Here is an 18,983-nt window from a genome sequence, read left to right as displayed (position 1 = left end):
GGCTGCATGAGAGCTCTCCTATTATAATTTATTTTCCTTATGATTTTTTGGCCATTTTATTTATAAAAAACAGAAAAAAAATTATTAGAACTGCTAGGGTCCATTCGCTTGGTCCGCAATAATGGCTAGGATCGATCCTAGAATCGCTAACATGAGATCCTTGCATTTTGCATGTTTCATACGCACCAAACAAATCAATATTCAAAATTGCGTTTTTCCTTTTGCAACCAATTAAAAAAAATAACTACCGAGGGAGTTTTGGGATTTTGACTGTACAAAAAACACCGTAGGTTTTGATTACATGATTCAACACTTAAATCCCAAGTATACCTTGTACAAAATTTATTTTTCCAATATAGTCCTATAGTTGTAGCCAAAGTATCTATAATAATTTCTATGAACTTTGGTTGTAGCTAAACCGGTAACTCCCCTAAATCATTAGTAAATATTCACTTCTTTATCCAAGTCTATAGAAATCATATAGACTTTATTCTTTATATGCATGGACGATAGATAATTAGTCTTAATATGGCAAAGACTGATATCAACTGGGGCTGTCGAAAATGTAATTTTTCCAGGTATGAATATTCAAGGCAAGCCATAAACTAGGGTTGGGTTAAAAGATTTGTAAATGTAATAACTAATAACGGCGCTGGTCTAGAATCCTACCACAGTTCTAAAATCAACGCACAAAATTTGAGTTAGGATGCGGGTTAGCGTTTGGGTGTGGGTGGGTCAAGTAATATTATATTCCTAATTTAATAATAATACTTGACCCACCTTAACTCAAACGCTAACCTGTACCCTAACCCAAATGGTGTTTCGTTGTGGTAGGATTCTAGACCAGCGCCCTAATAACATGCGAAATTTGACTCTACTGTAATAAAACTATTTTAAATGGTTTTGAAAAATGTTGTTGTGTTATACATCAACAAAAAACAGTCATAATAAACAAGTAAGAAAAAATCAAAAAAACTAATAACGTTTACTTTAAGAAAAGATCTTTTTAATTTTGCCAAATATCCAGCAACTAAACATAATCCCTCAATTTTTTTAAGTGATTTATTACCCAACTGCTACCAGACTTGTCTGGAAAAAGTTAATAGCATCTTTGATACTGCTGAAAAGTATGGCAAATTTCGACGAGATCTCGCAGGTGAATGGCCGAAACAATCTGGGTGACCGGGTGCAACAAAGATAAAAAAAAGTGCACCTCAGGTTTCGGGTGCAGTTCGGATGTTTTTCCGGGTACACTTTTAAAAGGTTGAAAAAAACTCGAGGGTGCACTTGCCATACTTTCCACAGTGGATCTTTGACACCTTAACAAAGAAATCGTTTTGTTGTCCACCAAGACAGAATATTTGGTTAGTTCGGCCTCCTACTTTTTGTTATACGCATTAAGTATAATTAGCAGGGGCTTTCAGTTTGTGAGGAGCGAAAAAAATTGACTACAAAGTTGTATTAAGCTTCATAAGTTTTGTTCTAGGTTGTAAAACATGTTCAAAAAATAGTTATCCACTGTGGAAAGTATGGAAACCTTGAAGTTTTTACTACAAATTGAACCTTGACCTAAAAAAAAGTCATCAAACAACATTCAAACTTTACACAAAAAACAGGAATACAACTTCGACAGTCAGGCAAAATAAAAAGGCTACATGTCTTAGAAAGTTAGTTCAGAACAACTACGGCACCATTGTTTCATAGAAGTAACATTAAAGGTTCATTAAAAATGTGTGATGCACCCTTGTATACCTTTTTGTACTGGTGCACTCCAGGCATATTTTAGTGGACCATGCACACCAGTTGAAGAGCACTGCCCTAGAGTACCGCAGCGCCTCGTTTCAGAACCACTGCCTTAGGGCATAACAGAATCTTGTACCAATTTTTTTGATGTCCAGACCAAGAGTTAAACTTTGGAAACCTAAACTTCAACATAAATGTCAAAATCTAAACAATCCTAATGGATACCATAATGCAATGACCACAACAGTTAACAAAATAAACGTTTCATTTTTAGTTTTTGTCTTTACTGAGAGCCCTAGCTTGGGAAAACTTCCTAAAAACAGTAATATGTTGCAATATTTTCCTGCATCGATTGTGTTGATCAGACATCGGACAATATATAAGAGCCCTTGGTTTTTGTCATTACAAAAATAATTTAAAATGATGGATTTTTTGGAAACATACAATAAGTATTGATTGGTGGGCAATTGTGATGTATGAAGTTGATCGTTACCAATTACCAAAACTAAGTGTATGGTTTACCTTAGAGAATCATAAATTGATTTAAGCTATTTAAAAATATCTGTAAAATGAAACGTTTGCTTATGTCAAACTGTAATCCATTTTTCATTGGCGGAGTTCATATGCAAGAGAATATCATTGCCAAGAGCAGAACATCACCTTGTAAAAGTTTAAATCTTATGCTACAAAGTGGCTTAATTGCTCCATCAGGCAATGGGCTGTTTCATTTAATGCCAATGCTTGTGAGATCATTGGAAAAACTCACCAACATTATTGATAAAAAGATGCAACAACTGAATTGTCAAAAGGTGATGCTATCCAACTTGGGAACCAAGCAGCTATGGCAGACATCTGGAAGATGGGATAGTTTTGGTAATGAACTTATAAAAACCAAAATTGGTGGAGTAGAACACTGTTTATGTCCAACCCACGAAGAAGCAGTTTGTAGTGTTATGATGAACTACACAAAGCAGTTGTCACATACGCATTGTCCTATGAGAATCTACCAAACGTCGCACAAGTTTCGTAATGAACCAAGACCCCACCATGGCCTGCTACGCTGCCGGGAGTTTATCATGAATGACTTGTACACTTTCGATGTGGACAAACACACTGCATTAAATACATACAACCAGGTCACTGACATGTACTCTGAACTTTTTGCATCCTTAGGAATACATGTTGTAAAAGCAAAGGCCCGATCTGGATCAATTGGTGGGGATTTTTCTCATGAATATCATATTTTGTCAGAAATTGGAGAGGATAGAATCGCTATAAATGAAACTACTGGAGAAGTATTTAGTGAAGAATACCTGATAGACAATAACATTGCTTCTAAAGGATTAAAACACTGTAGAGGAATTGAAGTGGGTCACACATTCTATTTGGGATCACTCTATTCTGACTATTTTAATTTGCAGTACGCTCAAGATGGAATGCCTTTACAAACTTTAAAAATGGGATGTTTTGGACTAGGAATTACACGGATTTTGGCTGCCTCTGTTGAAGTCTTGTCCAGTGACAAACAAATGGGTTGGCCAATATCTTTAGCTCCCTACAAAGTTTGTGTTATACTGCCTAAAACAGGCAGCAAGGAATATGATGTTAGTAATTCTTTGATTGAATCACTGTTTAGCAAAATGATTAAGCATCCTGAACTACAAAATGACATAATATTCGATGACAGAAGCAGCAGAACCATAGGTTGGAAACTCAACCATGCTAAATTGATGGGTTATCCCGTAGTTTTAATTCTCGGCAAAAGCATCATGGATGTCGAAAATCCTAAAATGGAACTGGTACTTCAAACTGGAGAACATTCTGTACAGATGGTTCCGATTAAAGATGTAGAACATACAGTTGTTAATGCAATTAAATGCATCTAAACAGGCAATTTTTTTTTTAGATATGTTTTTTTTATTTTAATCAAAAATTCTAGGCATGTCCAACTAAAACGTTAAAAAAATGATAAACATCATCAGAGTCATACATTGCCACTTCAGTTTCACATGAACTGCATTTGACAGGATGATAAATGTCTTCTAGACTGCTGGTTTGTTTTTCACTTTCAGTATGGGTAGTGTCTCTGTTTTTGTGCCTTTTAAATGTTCTTTTTCTTGTTTCCTTATATTTTAGAACTTCAGTGTTTTCGACCTTGCAGTTCATAACAAACATCGCACGGAACTGATTGTTGTACTTCTCATGCCTGCAATGAAAAAATAATTAGAGGCCAACATTTAAAAGGCCAAGGCAAAAAGAGATATACCTTTGACAGTTCATACATAGTGTGACCATGCAAGCGGGGCAACTCAGTACAGCATCACTTCCACGTGAAGATGTTACATTATTTGGTGACCCCGATGTTATGCATTCCACCTTTCTGAAGCATACTTAATTAGTTTCTTTTTTTTTGTAGGCAGAGACTAAGAAATAAAGGATTTAATCAGACACAAATACCTTTTTTTTTGTTTGTCAGCCCATTCCTGGTCATCATCATCAGCCTTTGGATCGTAAAATAGTTCTTCGTTAGACATTTCTTGAATTTTGTCTTGTTCAACATCTGTATCTGTGAGAGTTTATTAAGCATTAACATTAAGATATGCTACGCATGGATGTGTAATGCAGCTTGAAATTGAGTGTCAAAGCCAAATAGGTTGAGCAGTGGTGTATCCAGGGGGGTCACTTCATACCCCCTGTTTTTCTAAATGCTTATATTATCGTTTGTCAGGGATGAACTCACTGTTCAAAGAGGTGTTTTAATGTATTTGGGTCAAGAATCCTAAGCTAATGGAAAACCCAAATCAAATACAAAATGCTACATTCTGGTTGTCTATTGTTCGCACCTTGCACCTGGGTCATCGCTAAATTTTGCAATAAAAGAGGAGCTCATGTCATGTACAAAACTAAAAAAGGACAGACACAATTCATACTAAATCAAGAATTCCTTTTTCACTAAAAATGTTGAGTTTTGGTCTAGCTTTGACGGTAATGCGCTATTCAGGATATTTATATGTGCATATCGAACCTGCTTTATTGAGATGATGTTAACTTACTGGACCTATTTAGCTTTGACATTCACTTTTAAACATTATGTTGATAAGGAACATGGTTTCATTGGAATTTCAAAAGGACAAATAATACCCAGGAGCAGTGCTTTTTTTAAGGTGTTTTGTCCAGTGGTTTCCCAAATTTTTGACTTGCAACTTTTTGGTATTTAAATGAAACACTTGCGGTCTCTTAAAACTACTTAGCGGTCACCCAAACCAAACCTTAAAAAAAACCCTGCCCAGGAGTATTTAGTTGTTCAATACAATGGCTATGTTGCTTTATTTGCTAATGGGCCTACCAATTCCTAGTACTAATGGAAAGGCTTAAATAAATCAGTCAACCTGATCAGGATTATAGTGCAATCAAGGCCAGAAAAACAACTAGCCTGTGGTGAGGTTCGAACTCATGACCTCCGGTCATACCGGGATTGTTGCTCTACCAACAAAGCTACATAACCATAGCATTATTGGCTGCTGTGTCCTGTACCCACATTCTACAATTTCAAGGTGATCAACAGCCCATATTTGCAGCAACTGAAACATACATGTACACAATGTGTATTCTGTAATAACGGCACCCATATATAATACACAAGAGTTTTTTCTAGCCTGGTCCGCTTTCACAATAATCCTGATCAGGCTGACAAAATCACTTACCAACATCTTTAACAGGTTTATTAATATTAGCCTCTGCAGTGGTGCATTTTCTTGATTGGATACCTGAAATGCATACTGTTAAAAATATCTTTAGAACACAAATGTGTAATTGGACAAACCTAAACATGGTCATTAACAAATTCCTTTAAAAATGTTAAAATAGTCAAACTTATTGGGGCTAAATATAAACTTAATTTTTTATTTTATTTTTTGGCAGTACACTATTCAATTGTATTATTTTTTTATAAATGATGATAACTCAATATAAGTCTATTTTAAATTTCCGACTGTGAATTCACCTGGAAGCCATGATTTTTCTAGTTTGGTCATTTTTTTATCTAATTCATTTTTCATGTCCTTTTCAAATTCATCTTCTGATGAGGAAACATTTTCCCCTAAATCAACAAACTTAGTTTATGTATGAAGTAATAATAAATATATCTTGAAATTTATTAAAATATAACTTTATATTTGTATTTGTTTAGTGCTTTTTAAAACTGTAAGTTTATAAATACATTTAAAAACAGCCTTTCACAATCATATCACATTATAAAACAATATTACCTACCTGTAATTCTTTGTAAAACCTTATGCTGCTGTTTAGTTGTGCCATGCAAAAATGTATTCACATGGTTTGGTTCAGTCTCATCATCTGAACTATTAAAACAAAAAACTATTACTTCACATATTTGTTTGTCATGTAACAGAAATTGTAGTTGTTTATGTATGCCTTTAGACTAGTTTTAATGATTCACATTGGCGTTTTATCCGGTAACTTTCCAAAAATCATCAGATTTCACGGTTTACCTAGCAAAAAATACCTAAAATTTGAAAATGACATACCTTTTCAACCCTTTAACCAATTTTGACAAAACAAAGTTTATTGTAATCAGGTTACAATACTCTACACATGTACATATTTTATGCAATGGTAGAAAACATAAGGGTTTAATAGGTTAGCGGCTGCATAAATTTTATCAGAAAAATTTAAAGCTGCATACTATTTTTTTTTAATATAGTAAATGTGTTTTTTTTTAATATATAATTAATAGATAAGGCCCTTACAGAGCACTTGAAATTGATTTAATCTTTATTGAGTTACCTACAAAACTTTTGGCGCTGGTCTAGAATCCTACCACAACGAAACACCATTTGGGTTAGGTTAGCGTTTGGGTTAAGGTGGGTCAAGTAGTATATTAAATAAAGAATATAATAATACTTGACCCACCCACACCCAAACGCTAACCCGCACCCTAACTCAAGTTTTGTGCGTTGATTTTAGAACTGTGGTAGGATTCTAGACCAGCGCCAAACTTTTTGATGTATATGCTTTGTCCAAATGTGGAAGGATAGGTAAAATTTTCCTAAGTGATCAAAAGACCTTGTCAATGCAGCCCAATGGGCAATTTGGAATGGGATGCCAGTATATATGGCGCTCTTTCACTTATGTACTTGAAAAGTTATGCAAAAAACAAAATAATACCGCATACCACAACGCATATAGTTTGGGTTAGGGTTAGCGTTTGGGTGAGGGTGGGTCAAGTAATATTATGTTTATTATTAATAATAACTTGACCCACCCTCAACCAAACGCTAACCCAAACGATGCGTTGTGGTATGCGGCATTTGAAGAAAGTTTTTTTTTTATTAAATTTTACGTACAATAGTGAAAGAGCGCCGTATATATTTGCAGTCATTAGACAGACACACAGTGATTGCAAACTAACCTGGAAAGCCACTTATTGTCATCATCACTGTCATTTGATATGTAGTAGCTGTATCCATCAATGTGATTTGGAACTCTAGACATTATTATCTAATGGTAAAATATGTATATGTCTTAACTGGCAACCCTGATTTTTTTTATTCTAGGTATTATGTACGATTTTTTGTTACTCCATACCGCACTCTGCCGGACAACAAAATTTATTTATTAAAAAATTGTATTTAATACTAACGTAACCTAAACGCCAACCAAAACCCAATTCGCTCTGTTGGCCTGAAGATTTGTTAGCTAAAATAAGACAGTAAACTTTCTGTTGCGGGTCTAATATTCTCCTGCGCTGCTAGATTACAGTACTGTTCCTTACAGTTTAGGAGTCCTTAGGAGTAACTCTTAAAATGAATAAATGTCCACCTCTTTACACTTTGTTTCTAATGGTATATATATATATATATATAATAAGGTACATAATTTACTAAAACCTCCTAAACTTGTTTTTGTAATATATTTACATTCTTTAAAAAGTTTCATTCATGGGATGAAACTTCGTACACGGTACGTGCTTTGTCCAATCAGCCCGACGGCCCTCAAATTCAATAACAACTTTTCCGCGCTAACTGTTCAAAAAATCTTTTTATGTGGTTTATGTTTTATTACCATTATCAGGGCAGGGGTCGGCCAGTTTTTGCGGTTTTGAAGTTCAGAATTAAATGTTTTGCGGTTTGCTTTTATCTGGAACAGGGGTCGTCAACCTTTTGTACTCAGTGTGCCAGTTTATGAATACTGTCAAAATATCAACAACTCGCGTGCCAAGCATTTTTCTATATTTAGTTTTGCACTGGCAACCAAGGCTACAGTTTCTGCCTTATCAGCTTCAGAATTTTGTCGTGCGCATGCGCACACGCCGGATTTAAGTCCAGAATCCGACTCTGCATCTTTGATCTGACATCTAATTTACTTATCTTTTTTGGAATATACTTCAATGTTTTTCAGCCGATACCTACAAATTTTAGCTATAAGTTTTGCTTTCTGTTGGTTTCTCAGTCGCACAAAAACACACGTGCTTGCTTTTAATGTAGAACAGTGGTTCTCAACCTTTTTAGCATATGGACCGGTAAAACTTCAAAATAAATTTTGCGGACCGGTGGACCTTCAAAAATTAAAATCAACCCAAAATGTAGTAATGACAGAAGTATGCAACTTAAAGTGAAACCAATGCTTAAACTGAAACCAATGTAATGAGCAATTTGCTGCAGTATTTTTGATATCATAGGTGTTTTACGTGGTACGATTGAAGTTTTTCACGTACTAGTGGTCTTAAACTTTAAGACTTAAACGACCTGTAGCCTAATTTCAAACAGTTTGACACAACACTTGCAGCATTGTGACGTACAATAAAGTCCAAAGTAGACCATGAACTCTATGTTACGTCACAATGCTGTAAATTACGGAACTGGCGAAGTTCTTAATTTAATGAACAAGCAGGAAGCAGCCTTCAACGTCTTGAATTTTGCAAGTAAGATATAAAATTGTAATATATTTGACAGACAGGTAAAGTTGACGTGGACCGGCGGTTGAGAACCACTGATGTAGAATGCCCTGCATTAACCCGGTGAATGTCACGCCACTTGGGGCAATTGTTACGTTTACGAACGGTTAGTCGTAAACCACAAGTTTAACGCACACAAAAAATAATGTTAAATACAGCAGTTAAGACACATATTCGTGACACAAACTGGAAATGTGATCAACCATTTAGTTAACGCTAGTGTTAGTGATGTAATAATAATGTTAATAATGTGGTAGTGATGTAATGGTTGTACTTTCGTAAGGTGATATAACTATAGTGTTCCGCTGCCTAGTTCTGTGTCAAAGACTAGACATAACACAAGGTGGTTTGCTTAATTGCTTTCGCTATTGCTCATGCTTTTCTGAATCAATAGTACGTGATACATAATAATACTGGGTGTGGTCAATACAGTCACGTGATACAATGTTTACATAGAAATCAAGTAATACTGTATAATTTGTAAACACTACATTCCTCCCTAAGTTATAGATGTTAAATTACACGGTTGTTTAACATAATACAAAATGGCAGTTCACTTTAGGGTAACACAATGGCATTGTTCAGTACGCACAGATACTAAGAGGTAATTGAATAAAATTGGCAGGATAACACAGTTTGTTTGGCATTAGTACACTGGCTTTTTATAAAAGTAGAAAAGAATGTTTGAAGTAGGAAATGTGAAGAATAGCACTCTACAGCATAGGTAATGAAATACTGCAATATACAAGCATATGAAATACGAACAGTACAACTCATAAAAGTACCATCTCTCAGATATTGAGGGGGTCTACGATTACGAGTACGATAACGACAACAGGGTCATTTTCAATACAATCATTTGCTCCATTCTCTTCACATTGTGTTGTGTTATCATGGTTATCTGGAAAATTCAGGTGATCAACAACTGTGTGTACATCATGTTGTGATGTTTTGTTTATTTTCTTAAAGAATGATGAATTTCTTGTTGCAGTTTTGTGTGTGTTTTGTACTGTGACCGTTGTGCCTTTTATGTGTGTGATTTTAAATGATTGTGGATTATATGGAAGCATTAATTTGCCTTCCTTTTTTTTCTTTTAACAACACTGTATCACCTATTTGAAAATGTGATTCTTTTGCATGCGCTTTGCTGTCAGCATATTTCTTCATTTTTGATTTTGCATGCTTATCTGTAAGTCGAAGTTGTGAATCTTCTTTCATCTCATCAATTTGTGGAAAGGTGATTTTGATTTTTCTTCCAAATAGTAGTTCAGCAGGGCTCGCTTGTGTAGTAGAATGTGGTGTAGCTCTGTAATTTCTTAGAAATTGATGTAATCTACTTTTCCATAAGTCTCGAGTAGTCATCTATTAATACAAATAGATGTTCTCCTGTGAGAAATGGACCGCAGAGATCTAAGCTGAGTTCTTTCCATGGACTTTTGGGTAATTTAGACATTTTCAGTGGTTCATAATTGTTAGTTACTGTAGCAGCTTGGCATTAAATACAATCTTTTATTGCTGCTTCCACTGTATTGTCAATTCCAGGAAACCAAATATGTTCTCTGAGCAGTTTCTTGGTTTTCACAATTCCTTGATGTCCTTCATGGGCTAATGTTATTACCTTTTTCTGTAGTTCCTTAGGAATAATAATTTTTGAGCCTTTTAACAGTAAATTATCTTCTGTTAGTGATAATTTATTTCTGATAAGCCAGAAAGGTTTCAGGTTTGAAAAATCTAGATTTGTTTTCCATTTGTTGTTTTTTGTCAAATAAATTACTTTTTGAAGTAATTCATCATTTTGTGAGGATTGTTGAATTTCAGCTTTTGTTAATGCTGTTGGTATAGCTGATGTTGCAATAAAATTTATATATTTCTCGGTGTCATTTGTTTCTTCAACTGAATGATGCATAATCGGATGTCTCGACATGTAATCCGCTGGATTGTCTTTGCCAGGACGGTATACAACTTTAAAATTGTATGCTTGCAATCTTAAGTTCCATCGTTCAATTCTCGCTGGAGGTTTTGATGCTGGGTTTTTGAAAATAAGTTCCAATGGCTTATGGTCGGTTACAAGCGTAAATGGTTTTTGTATTCCGTACAGGTATTAATGAAAGTGTTCACATCCCCAAACAATTGCTAATGCTTCACGTTCTGTTTGTGAATATCTCTGTTCAACTAATGTAAGCACTTTGCTTGCATAAGCAACAATATGAAGATTTTTGTTTGTATCTCTTTGGGTAAGAACAGCTCCTAATCCAACTGGGCTTGCATCCACTATCAGTTCAGTGTCTTTTTGCTGATCAAAATAGCGTATAACAGATTTGTTTGTCAAACTATCTTTCAGTTTCTTTAATGCTTGTTCATGTTTTGTACTCCATTTCCATGAAGAACTTTTATGAGTGAGTTCTGTTAATGGTTGTGTAATGGTAGCATAATCTTTGATCAGTCTTGAGCAATAATTTGCTAATCCAAGTAAGCTTCCTACTTCTTGTACTGACTTGGGAGTTTCAGCATCTTTTATAGCTTCGATTTTCTTTTCTTGAGCATAGATTCCTGTTTTGCTCACAACAAATCCAAAGAATTCAAGTTTAGACTTGTTAAACTCACACTTTTTCTTGTTTAATGTAAGATTTTTCTCTCTCAATATAAGTACGGCAGTGAGACTCTTATCGTGGTCAGCTTTTGTTTTGCCAAATACAATAATGTCATCGCTTACATTTAATGCGCCTGGTATGCCTTCTATCAGCTGTTGTATGATTTTCTGAAATAATTCAGCAGCTGAGCAAACTCCAAAATTTAGCCGTTTATATCTATAAAGGCCATCATGTGTACAAAAAGTTGTGATGTACCTACTGTTTTCATCCAATTCAATTTGATGATATCCTTTGTTTAGATCCAACTTGGAGAATACTGTAGCTCCATTTAAACTGCGAATCATATCATCGAGTGTCGGACAGATGTGTCTTTCTCTGTGTATAGCTCTATTGGCTTGTCTCATGTCAACACAAATGCGAACTTCTTCTGGACTGTTTGGTTTTGGTGGGGTTACTATTGGAGAAATCCATGGGGTAGGACCTTTGATCTTTTCAATAATGTCATGCTTTTCAAGATACTCGAGTTCATTTTTACTTTGTCTTTTGTCAATGTGCAGCTTTGCTTTGTATCCTTTTAGTTTGCCAATTCCGTCAAATCGGTCAGCATATGTTTCAAGGATATTTTTGTCAGCAGCCTTTAGTATGGGGTTTGCAATTTCTACACGTGTAGCTTTTTTGATGTTTTGTAACTCAGCAAACAACCATGTCCACCTTTTACCACAAATAATCTTGTGTTGATTTTGTATGCTGGTGTTTTTACTTCAGCAAATATCTCCCACTATGGGCAATGGTTTATTTGATCCATATGCATGTATAACTGTTGTAGTATCCTTTACTTTGCAATCTTTTAATTTTCTGAGTGCTCTTTCATAGATTATGTTTACGGAAGCACCAGAATCAACTATGAAAGGAATTTCTTGATCTTTCAGAGTCATATGAAGCGTTTTATGATTTATACTTTTCACCGTGCTTTGTAAACACTACAATAACATGAGCGCTGAATCAATTGGCGTGCCACGAAAAATCATCTCGCGTGCCAGGGGTTGCCGACCCCTGATCTAGAATAATAAGAATATTGAATTTTAAAGGAAAGGTAAAACAAAATAAGTGAAAACATTTTAAATATTTTTTAAATTGCTAAATGTTTTATCATTTTGATGGTTATGAAATGCTTGTACTAAACATTAATATAGCCTGGAATGCTAGAATTACATTTGTAATAGTAGTTCAAGAGTTTCCATTTGAGAAATAAACCAACTTTAATTAGTGACATTTTTTATAAGCTATAGCCTATAGCAGTATTTTAGAGATGTTTTTATTTTTTTTATTTATTTATTTTTTTTTTGATTTAATTATTTTCCCTAGAAATATATGTTGTTAGTGTGCAAAATTTATACCAAGTTTTAAGCAAAGGCAAGTGTGTAAGTGAGAAAGAAGCAGGTCCATAGAATTATGTAATACGATTTGTGAATTTTGTTTAGATTAGCAAACTCTGAACTGTCAACCGATGCAAAATTTCAGTTTGATTTGTTGATTTATTGGTAAAGACAGTATAGTCCAAATTTATAACAAATAACTTGTTAACTGATTGCACGGTTTTCATCAAGCGTTTGTAGTTGTGGATACCGTACAATATTTGCATTAGGATGCAGGTTTATTAAAATCATGTAAGGGTGCCGCAAGCCATAAAAGGTTGGGAACCACTGTTTTAAACCCTGGGCAAAATTTTCATTTATAGTCTAAAAAATACGGTATATATTTTTTTGAGCCAAAACGTTAACAATAGCAAAAACTAATTTTTAAATAAAAGTTAGTCAAATAACAAGAAAATTGTTGATTGTGACAATTGTAATTAAAGCTAAAACAAAGGAAAATCCAAAAAGTTTAGTCAGTTTAAAAATAAAGATCTTTGCAATATATATCTCTCTACTAATCATGTGTGGCAGTGCTTGAGACTTTGGTTTTTGACTGTTTGCCAGTTAGCTATACTTGTAAAACAATCTTGCACCAATCATAGGCTGTATAAGTTTGGGTACTATTTCTCTAAATTTTGTGTGTTTTCATTCAACTTTCGGTAGTAAGGAACAAAAAAATATATGTTCATGTACAATGAAAGACAAAAGAGGTTACCTAATAACTTTCTACTTTCAGGTTTTTTATTTTAATTTAGAAAAAAAAAAAAAACGAACTAAAAGTTCTTGTTTGTAGCTTAATGTGGGTATGTAATTTGTTAAATTTTAGCACATAGTTTTTATCATTATAAATATGAGGTTAAAATGTCAAGTAGAAGTTCTAAATCGCAGTGTTGCATCCCAAGGCATGAGAGGGGGTTGTGGAAAAGCAGCTCAAGCAACATTGTTTCTGGCCAGAAAGCCGGGCGATCTGGTTTTCCTTATGTACTGTACTGCTCGAGACAAACATGGAACTAAATATAAAGTTAAGGAAAACATCCAAAACATTTTTGGAAAATTCGTTTCCAGTGGTAAAGCTACTATTCGTATGAAGGATCCAGCCGTTGATATTTGTGTTAAAAAGGCTGATCCAGATAATTTAAAACGTATTCTTAATTGTATTGCCATGGCACATGCTGGCAAGGAACTTTCAGGCCAAAGTGTTTTATCCTCCATGGAACCTGCAAAATCCACTCATGTAGAAAAACCTAAGACAAAGTTAACAATTACCTCCAAAAATGACTATCCAATTACCTCTTCATTTCCACCTAAATTGGAAAAACTAAAAGTGTCAGAATGTCGACTGTCCAAAATCGACTCGAGAATGTTTATATTAAAACATTTAAGAGTGTTGGATTTAAGTTCAAACAAAATAAAAACAATTCCAAAGGAGTTAGCCAACATGGAAACTCTTGCTGAATTGATTTTGTCACACAACCAAATAACTGAATTCCCATCAGATTTGTGTGATAAAACATTGATGCTCAGTCAAACTTTGCGATCTCTACAACTTGACCACAACAGTCTCACCACATTACCACCAAACTTCAGTAGTTTTCAAGAGCTGTGGCATCTTTCAATAAGTTATAACAAGATCCACTCACTACCGAAAGACATAGGGACATTGAAAAAACTAAAACGATTATCGGCCTCCAATAACTTGTTATCCTACTTGCCATTTTCATTTATTAACATGTCTCTAGAAAAACTAGACCTTTTTATGAATCCATTCTCCAATGCCATGCATCATCATAAACGATCGAATATTTGCAAAATTGTATCTCTTCAGGAAATGAGTGCCAAAGTAGTCAAAACCAATAATATTTTATACTCTAGCGATTCTGTGGTACCATATACATTGATCAGATATTTAAACAATGGTCAAAGATGCCCATGTAAAAGCTATTGCTTTGAATCATTTGCATACATAATGCTACAATTTGACCTTAGGCAGATTTGTGAACATCTTGTTGGTTTAGATTCTACAGGCCTAACAAGTTTGCCGGTTGAAGCCATTTTATGTTCAAATAAATGCATACAAAAATATCTTGGTTCTGGTTTGTATGTTTAGTTTTTTATGCTTGGTAATAATCATTTATATTTATTGCTGCCTGTTTTCTTGTCAATGTTTGATATATATTATTTGTGTCCGCTTTAAAGGCATACCTTTCATATTAAATCCTTGCAAATGTATTTTTAAATGGTTTCTTAATGTTGTGAAAAAATTCGAAATATAATGTAGTCCTTAAATAGAATGCAATTTCGTCAGAAGGCTCGCATTTTATATTTAAAAAATGCTTGCACCATATTAAGGTTTCTGATATATTCAATGCACCATTTTTTTAAAAACTTGCAGAAGTACATAAATCTTCTCGATTATATGCAAAAGCAAACTATGAAACAATGTGAATAACTGCACTGGAGAACAACAATTAATTAATAATTATTATTGCCACTACATGACGAAATAAATGAATATTCAAAACTTGTGATTTTTTCCAAATTTCATAATAGTGTCACATTTGCTTTCTCTAGGTTATAAAATAGTATTAAAACCTTTTGCTAAAATCTTTTTTAAGCAGTAAACAGAACCAAAAACTAAATGCGGACAATAGCGTGATAAGAATTTGTTTAAAAGTCGTTGTATCTAAATCTACATGATTACAAGGGACGTTATAGGATCAACTCCGACCCTTGTGTTCGAAATCCAAAGCGGGATGGGACTTCATATATGCAGCCTTAGCTGCTTTCGGGTTCGGCCATAAGATTATTAAATTAATCGAATGTTTTTATCAAAATCCGTCGTGCGTAATTGTCAATAACAACTTTCTATCACAATCATTCAACGTTGAACGTGGCGTACGCCAGGGAGATCCTCTATCTCCAACTTTGTTTGTTCTGTGCATTGAATGCCTTGCCGCTGCTTTAAGACAGGGCCTTTGCAACGGCATCACGATAAATGGCAAGGAATTTAAAGTGTCCCTATTTGTTGACGACACCACAGTATTTCTATCGGGTAGTGATCAGGATTTTACAGAAGTCTTTAGGATAATCGAAATGCGTTTTTCATCGGGACAAATCGTAAAAACAGTTGCAAACCCATGGAACAAAGTGGTCTTCTATGGCCATCAGGCACTATCAAATACTTAAGCGTTGAAATCCCACTGGCCCGTGTAACGACGCCGATCTAATTGAAAAAAAACTTCACACCACTTCTGAAAAAAATTCAAATAGTATCAAATATCTGGTCCGCAAGGGGTCTCTCGCTCCTCGGAAAAACAGCAGTTATTAAGAGCCTCTAGCTCATGATCCCAATTTTAACCTTTAAAATCAGTGTTGAAAGGGTGAAAAGAGAGACTTTGAGTGCGAGTATTGCAAATGGGGGGACAGGCATGATCAATATAGATAACTTTTTGTTAGCCCTACATACAAAATGGGTCTACACACTACTCGACGAAAACGCGGAAGCGGATTGGAAACAAATTGAAGCTCCCTTTATCCAAGGTAACAGATTGGAAGCGCTTCTTAATGGTAACATAGGAACAAACAATGCAATTACAAGGCGTATACTCCCCATGTGAACATTGCGTTGCGCAATAACGGTGTGCAAACAACTCCTGGAAATCATAGATACAAAGTCAAACAGCCGTCCGCTTTGGCTAAACAAAAAAGTAAAGTACCACTCAAATGTTTTTTTCATACCATCACTTATAGATCCCAATATAATTTTTCACCAGGATTTATTAAATACAAACGGCCAATACCTACAATATGACGCATTGGTAAATAAATTTAACTTTACTCCTAACACAGATTTTGTCCAATTCATAGAATTAATATCGAGTCTCCCAGAAGACTGGGATTCGAGTAGCGCAACAACGTCCCGATCGTATAGAACCCAAACATTAAAAGTATTTATCCAGCAGTATAACTCCACCAAATCAGTTTTACGAAAAAATACAAACAACAATCCCCTTTCCTCCAAAAGCTGAATTAGAATGGCACCGGACCTTAAGTTGCGGGAGTGCACGTCTGCCATGGGAAAAAAATTACCGCAACCTCTACAATTCAACAATCGAAAACAAACTAAGAAGCTTTCAGATAAAGTTTAACTTGGGCGCAATTGTTATAAATGACTCCCTTTATTCGTTTAGTAAAACCAAATATAACCAATGTACTTTTTGCAAAAAGGCCACGGAAACCCTATACCACTTGTTTTATTTGTGTCCTGTTACGTGTTTATTCTGGGAAAACGTGAGTGCGTGGTTAAGTACTAAACTTCGAATATCGTGTGTTTTTTCCCGCGAGCAATTACTCTTTGGAGTGCACAAAAATGAACCGTGCAAAACATTTGTGAATTGTGTCCTTTTATGCGCGCGATATGTTATTTATCAATACAAATATGCCGAATCTGTCCCGACTATGTTACGCTTTCTTATGATGTTATCTTCTGTGCGAACTTCCGAGCGATATTTGGCTTTAAAAAGAGGAAATATGACACAACACAAAAGTAAATGGTCGTTAGCTGCTTGAGAGCTTTACTATTTTGATTTGTTTTTCTTGTTCCTTTTTTCGCTATTTATTTTATTAATAAAAAAAACAAAATAAAATCCAAAGCGGTCAGCGATCTTTGCGAACGTCATCGATGAGAACTGACGACCATTGTCGGAAATAACCTCTTCTGAAATCCCATATCTTGCAAAAATGGATTTAGGATGAATATTAGCCTAAGGTTGTCCGACCCAATGTCTGTTTAGTAGACCTATCTCAATAAAAGGGGAAAAGTAATCTACGACAACAAAGTAATATTTACTGTTAAAGTAAAACAAGTCACGGCCGACACTTACTCACGAAAGATTCCACATCGGTGTTTAACCCCGGCGATCAAACCGCTGATTTGGCACGATTAACCCTCGTGGATGCTCGAAAGTACACTACCACGGAGATCCTCTGGTATCATAAACCGATTTCCATTCATAAGCAGTCCTCTGTGGTAGGCGAATCAAGAAACCCTAAAGTAGGCTAATCATAGGATAAAACCACGCTGATCTCATTCAGAAACGCTGAATTTTCAGAGACAATTCGTTAAGACTTTTCCTACCAAATGAACCGATTAATTAGCGGTTTGTGGTCGGTTTTAATGCAGAATCGTAAGCCTATAAGAAATTCTCTAAACTTTTCGCATGTCCTCTTTACCGCCAAAGCTTCTCTTGCTCACAACAATTTTAAACTTGGATATAAAGCACCATTTTGTCAACAGGTCTAGGTGGTTTCGTTATACCTGTTGCCAGGCCTGTGAAGTCGGACTCGGGACTTGACGGAGTCGGTTTGTTTTGTTGGAGTCGGACACGGGACTCGAGTCCGACATGCGCATGAGCAGCACGAAAATTTGAAACTGACATGCAATGCCCTAATCTGTAAATTGTAACGGTGGAATAGGAAATATGGTTGAATATTTTTTATTCATTTTTAGTTAGTGGATAAACTATATGACATCCCTATCAGTGGATTGCTGTACCCACCTTAACTAGGTTACGCGAATGGGTAAAATAAAACTGCCTTTGACGATCGCGGAATGGACTTTGAGAGTGAGTGCTGGTCAGTGGTCATACTAAGAAATTCTCAGACATTTTTTGTATTAGCCGGAAGTGACATTTCTCTTATGGCTCCTAATTTATCGGAGTCACTTAGAATTCCTATTTTGTCTAATATGTGACCCCATAATTGCTTAACCTTCGTAAAACTTTGAGAAGACGTTCATCATGTTCTTCTTGGCAACTTTCAAACACCAACGCAGCATCCATTTTGCACAGCACTCCGTCCAAACCCCCGGGAGTGGAAGTCATTTGTCGTGTTCAGGGGCGGAACAAATTCCAAACGGGTCTGTTGAAGTCCCACTATCGCAGTGGTTCTCACCCTGGGGGTCGCAAGGGGTTGTCTGGGGGGTCGCCGTGTAGAATTTCAAAAAAAAATAATCATAAGAATTAGGCAATATGAACTAAAAGTTTAGCAATATAGAAGGAGCAAAGGCAACCGCCAGTCTAACGTTTGTCTTTGTATGGCCTTTGCTGCAGTGAACCTGTCGCGTTTATGACGTCACAATTGCACTTTTAATTAATGAATCCAGCCTATCTTCAGTCAAACGATGTCTAATAAAAATGAATGGACGCTCAAACCAGGATTGCCAGAAGGCCTAAAATTCGAACCAAAAACGACAAATTG

The 18,983-nt window shown here is 35.3% G+C and overlaps 3 protein-coding genes across 3 annotated transcripts; 2 read left to right on the top strand and 1 right to left on the bottom strand.

Annotated features, from left to right (window-relative positions):
- Positions 1-1,984: 1,984 nt before the first annotated feature.
- LOC146167998 (putative proline--tRNA ligase, mitochondrial) lies at positions 1,985-4,649 on the top strand. Its single transcript, XM_083380370.1, has one exon. The coding sequence runs from the start codon at positions 2,313-2,315 to the stop codon at positions 3,627-3,629; it is 1,317 nt and encodes a 438-aa protein (XP_083236496.1). The 5' UTR covers positions 1,985-2,312; the 3' UTR covers positions 3,630-4,649.
- On the bottom strand, positions 2,834-7,312 carry LOC146167997 (E2F-associated phosphoprotein-like). The gene is made up of 7 exons (XM_083380371.1): positions 7,175-7,312; positions 6,016-6,104; positions 5,747-5,842; positions 5,448-5,510; positions 4,201-4,309; positions 4,010-4,123; positions 2,834-3,949 (listed from the first exon to the last, which is right to left on the bottom strand). Exons 1-7 carry the CDS (start codon positions 7,255-7,257, stop codon positions 3,679-3,681), a joined length of 825 nt encoding a protein of 274 aa, XP_083236497.1. The 5' UTR covers positions 7,258-7,312; the 3' UTR covers positions 2,834-3,678.
- A 6,263-nt stretch (positions 7,313-13,575) lies between these two features.
- LOC146167996 (leucine-rich repeat protein 1-like) lies at positions 13,576-15,160 on the top strand. The gene has a single exon (XM_083389172.1). The coding sequence runs from the start codon at positions 13,576-13,578 to the stop codon at positions 14,830-14,832; it is 1,257 nt and encodes a 418-aa protein (XP_083245298.1). The 3' UTR covers positions 14,833-15,160.
- The last annotated feature ends 3,823 nt before the right edge of the window (positions 15,161-18,983 follow it).

This window comes from Ascidiella aspersa, chromosome 1 (assembly GCF_963924565.1).
Source record: "Ascidiella aspersa chromosome 1, kaAscAspe10.2, whole genome shotgun sequence".
Classification (NCBI taxonomy): domain Eukaryota; kingdom Metazoa; phylum Chordata; class Ascidiacea; order Phlebobranchia; family Ascidiidae; genus Ascidiella; species Ascidiella aspersa.
The sequence above is the reverse complement of the archived record's forward strand: the minus strand, read 5'-3'. Positions and strand labels throughout refer to the sequence as shown.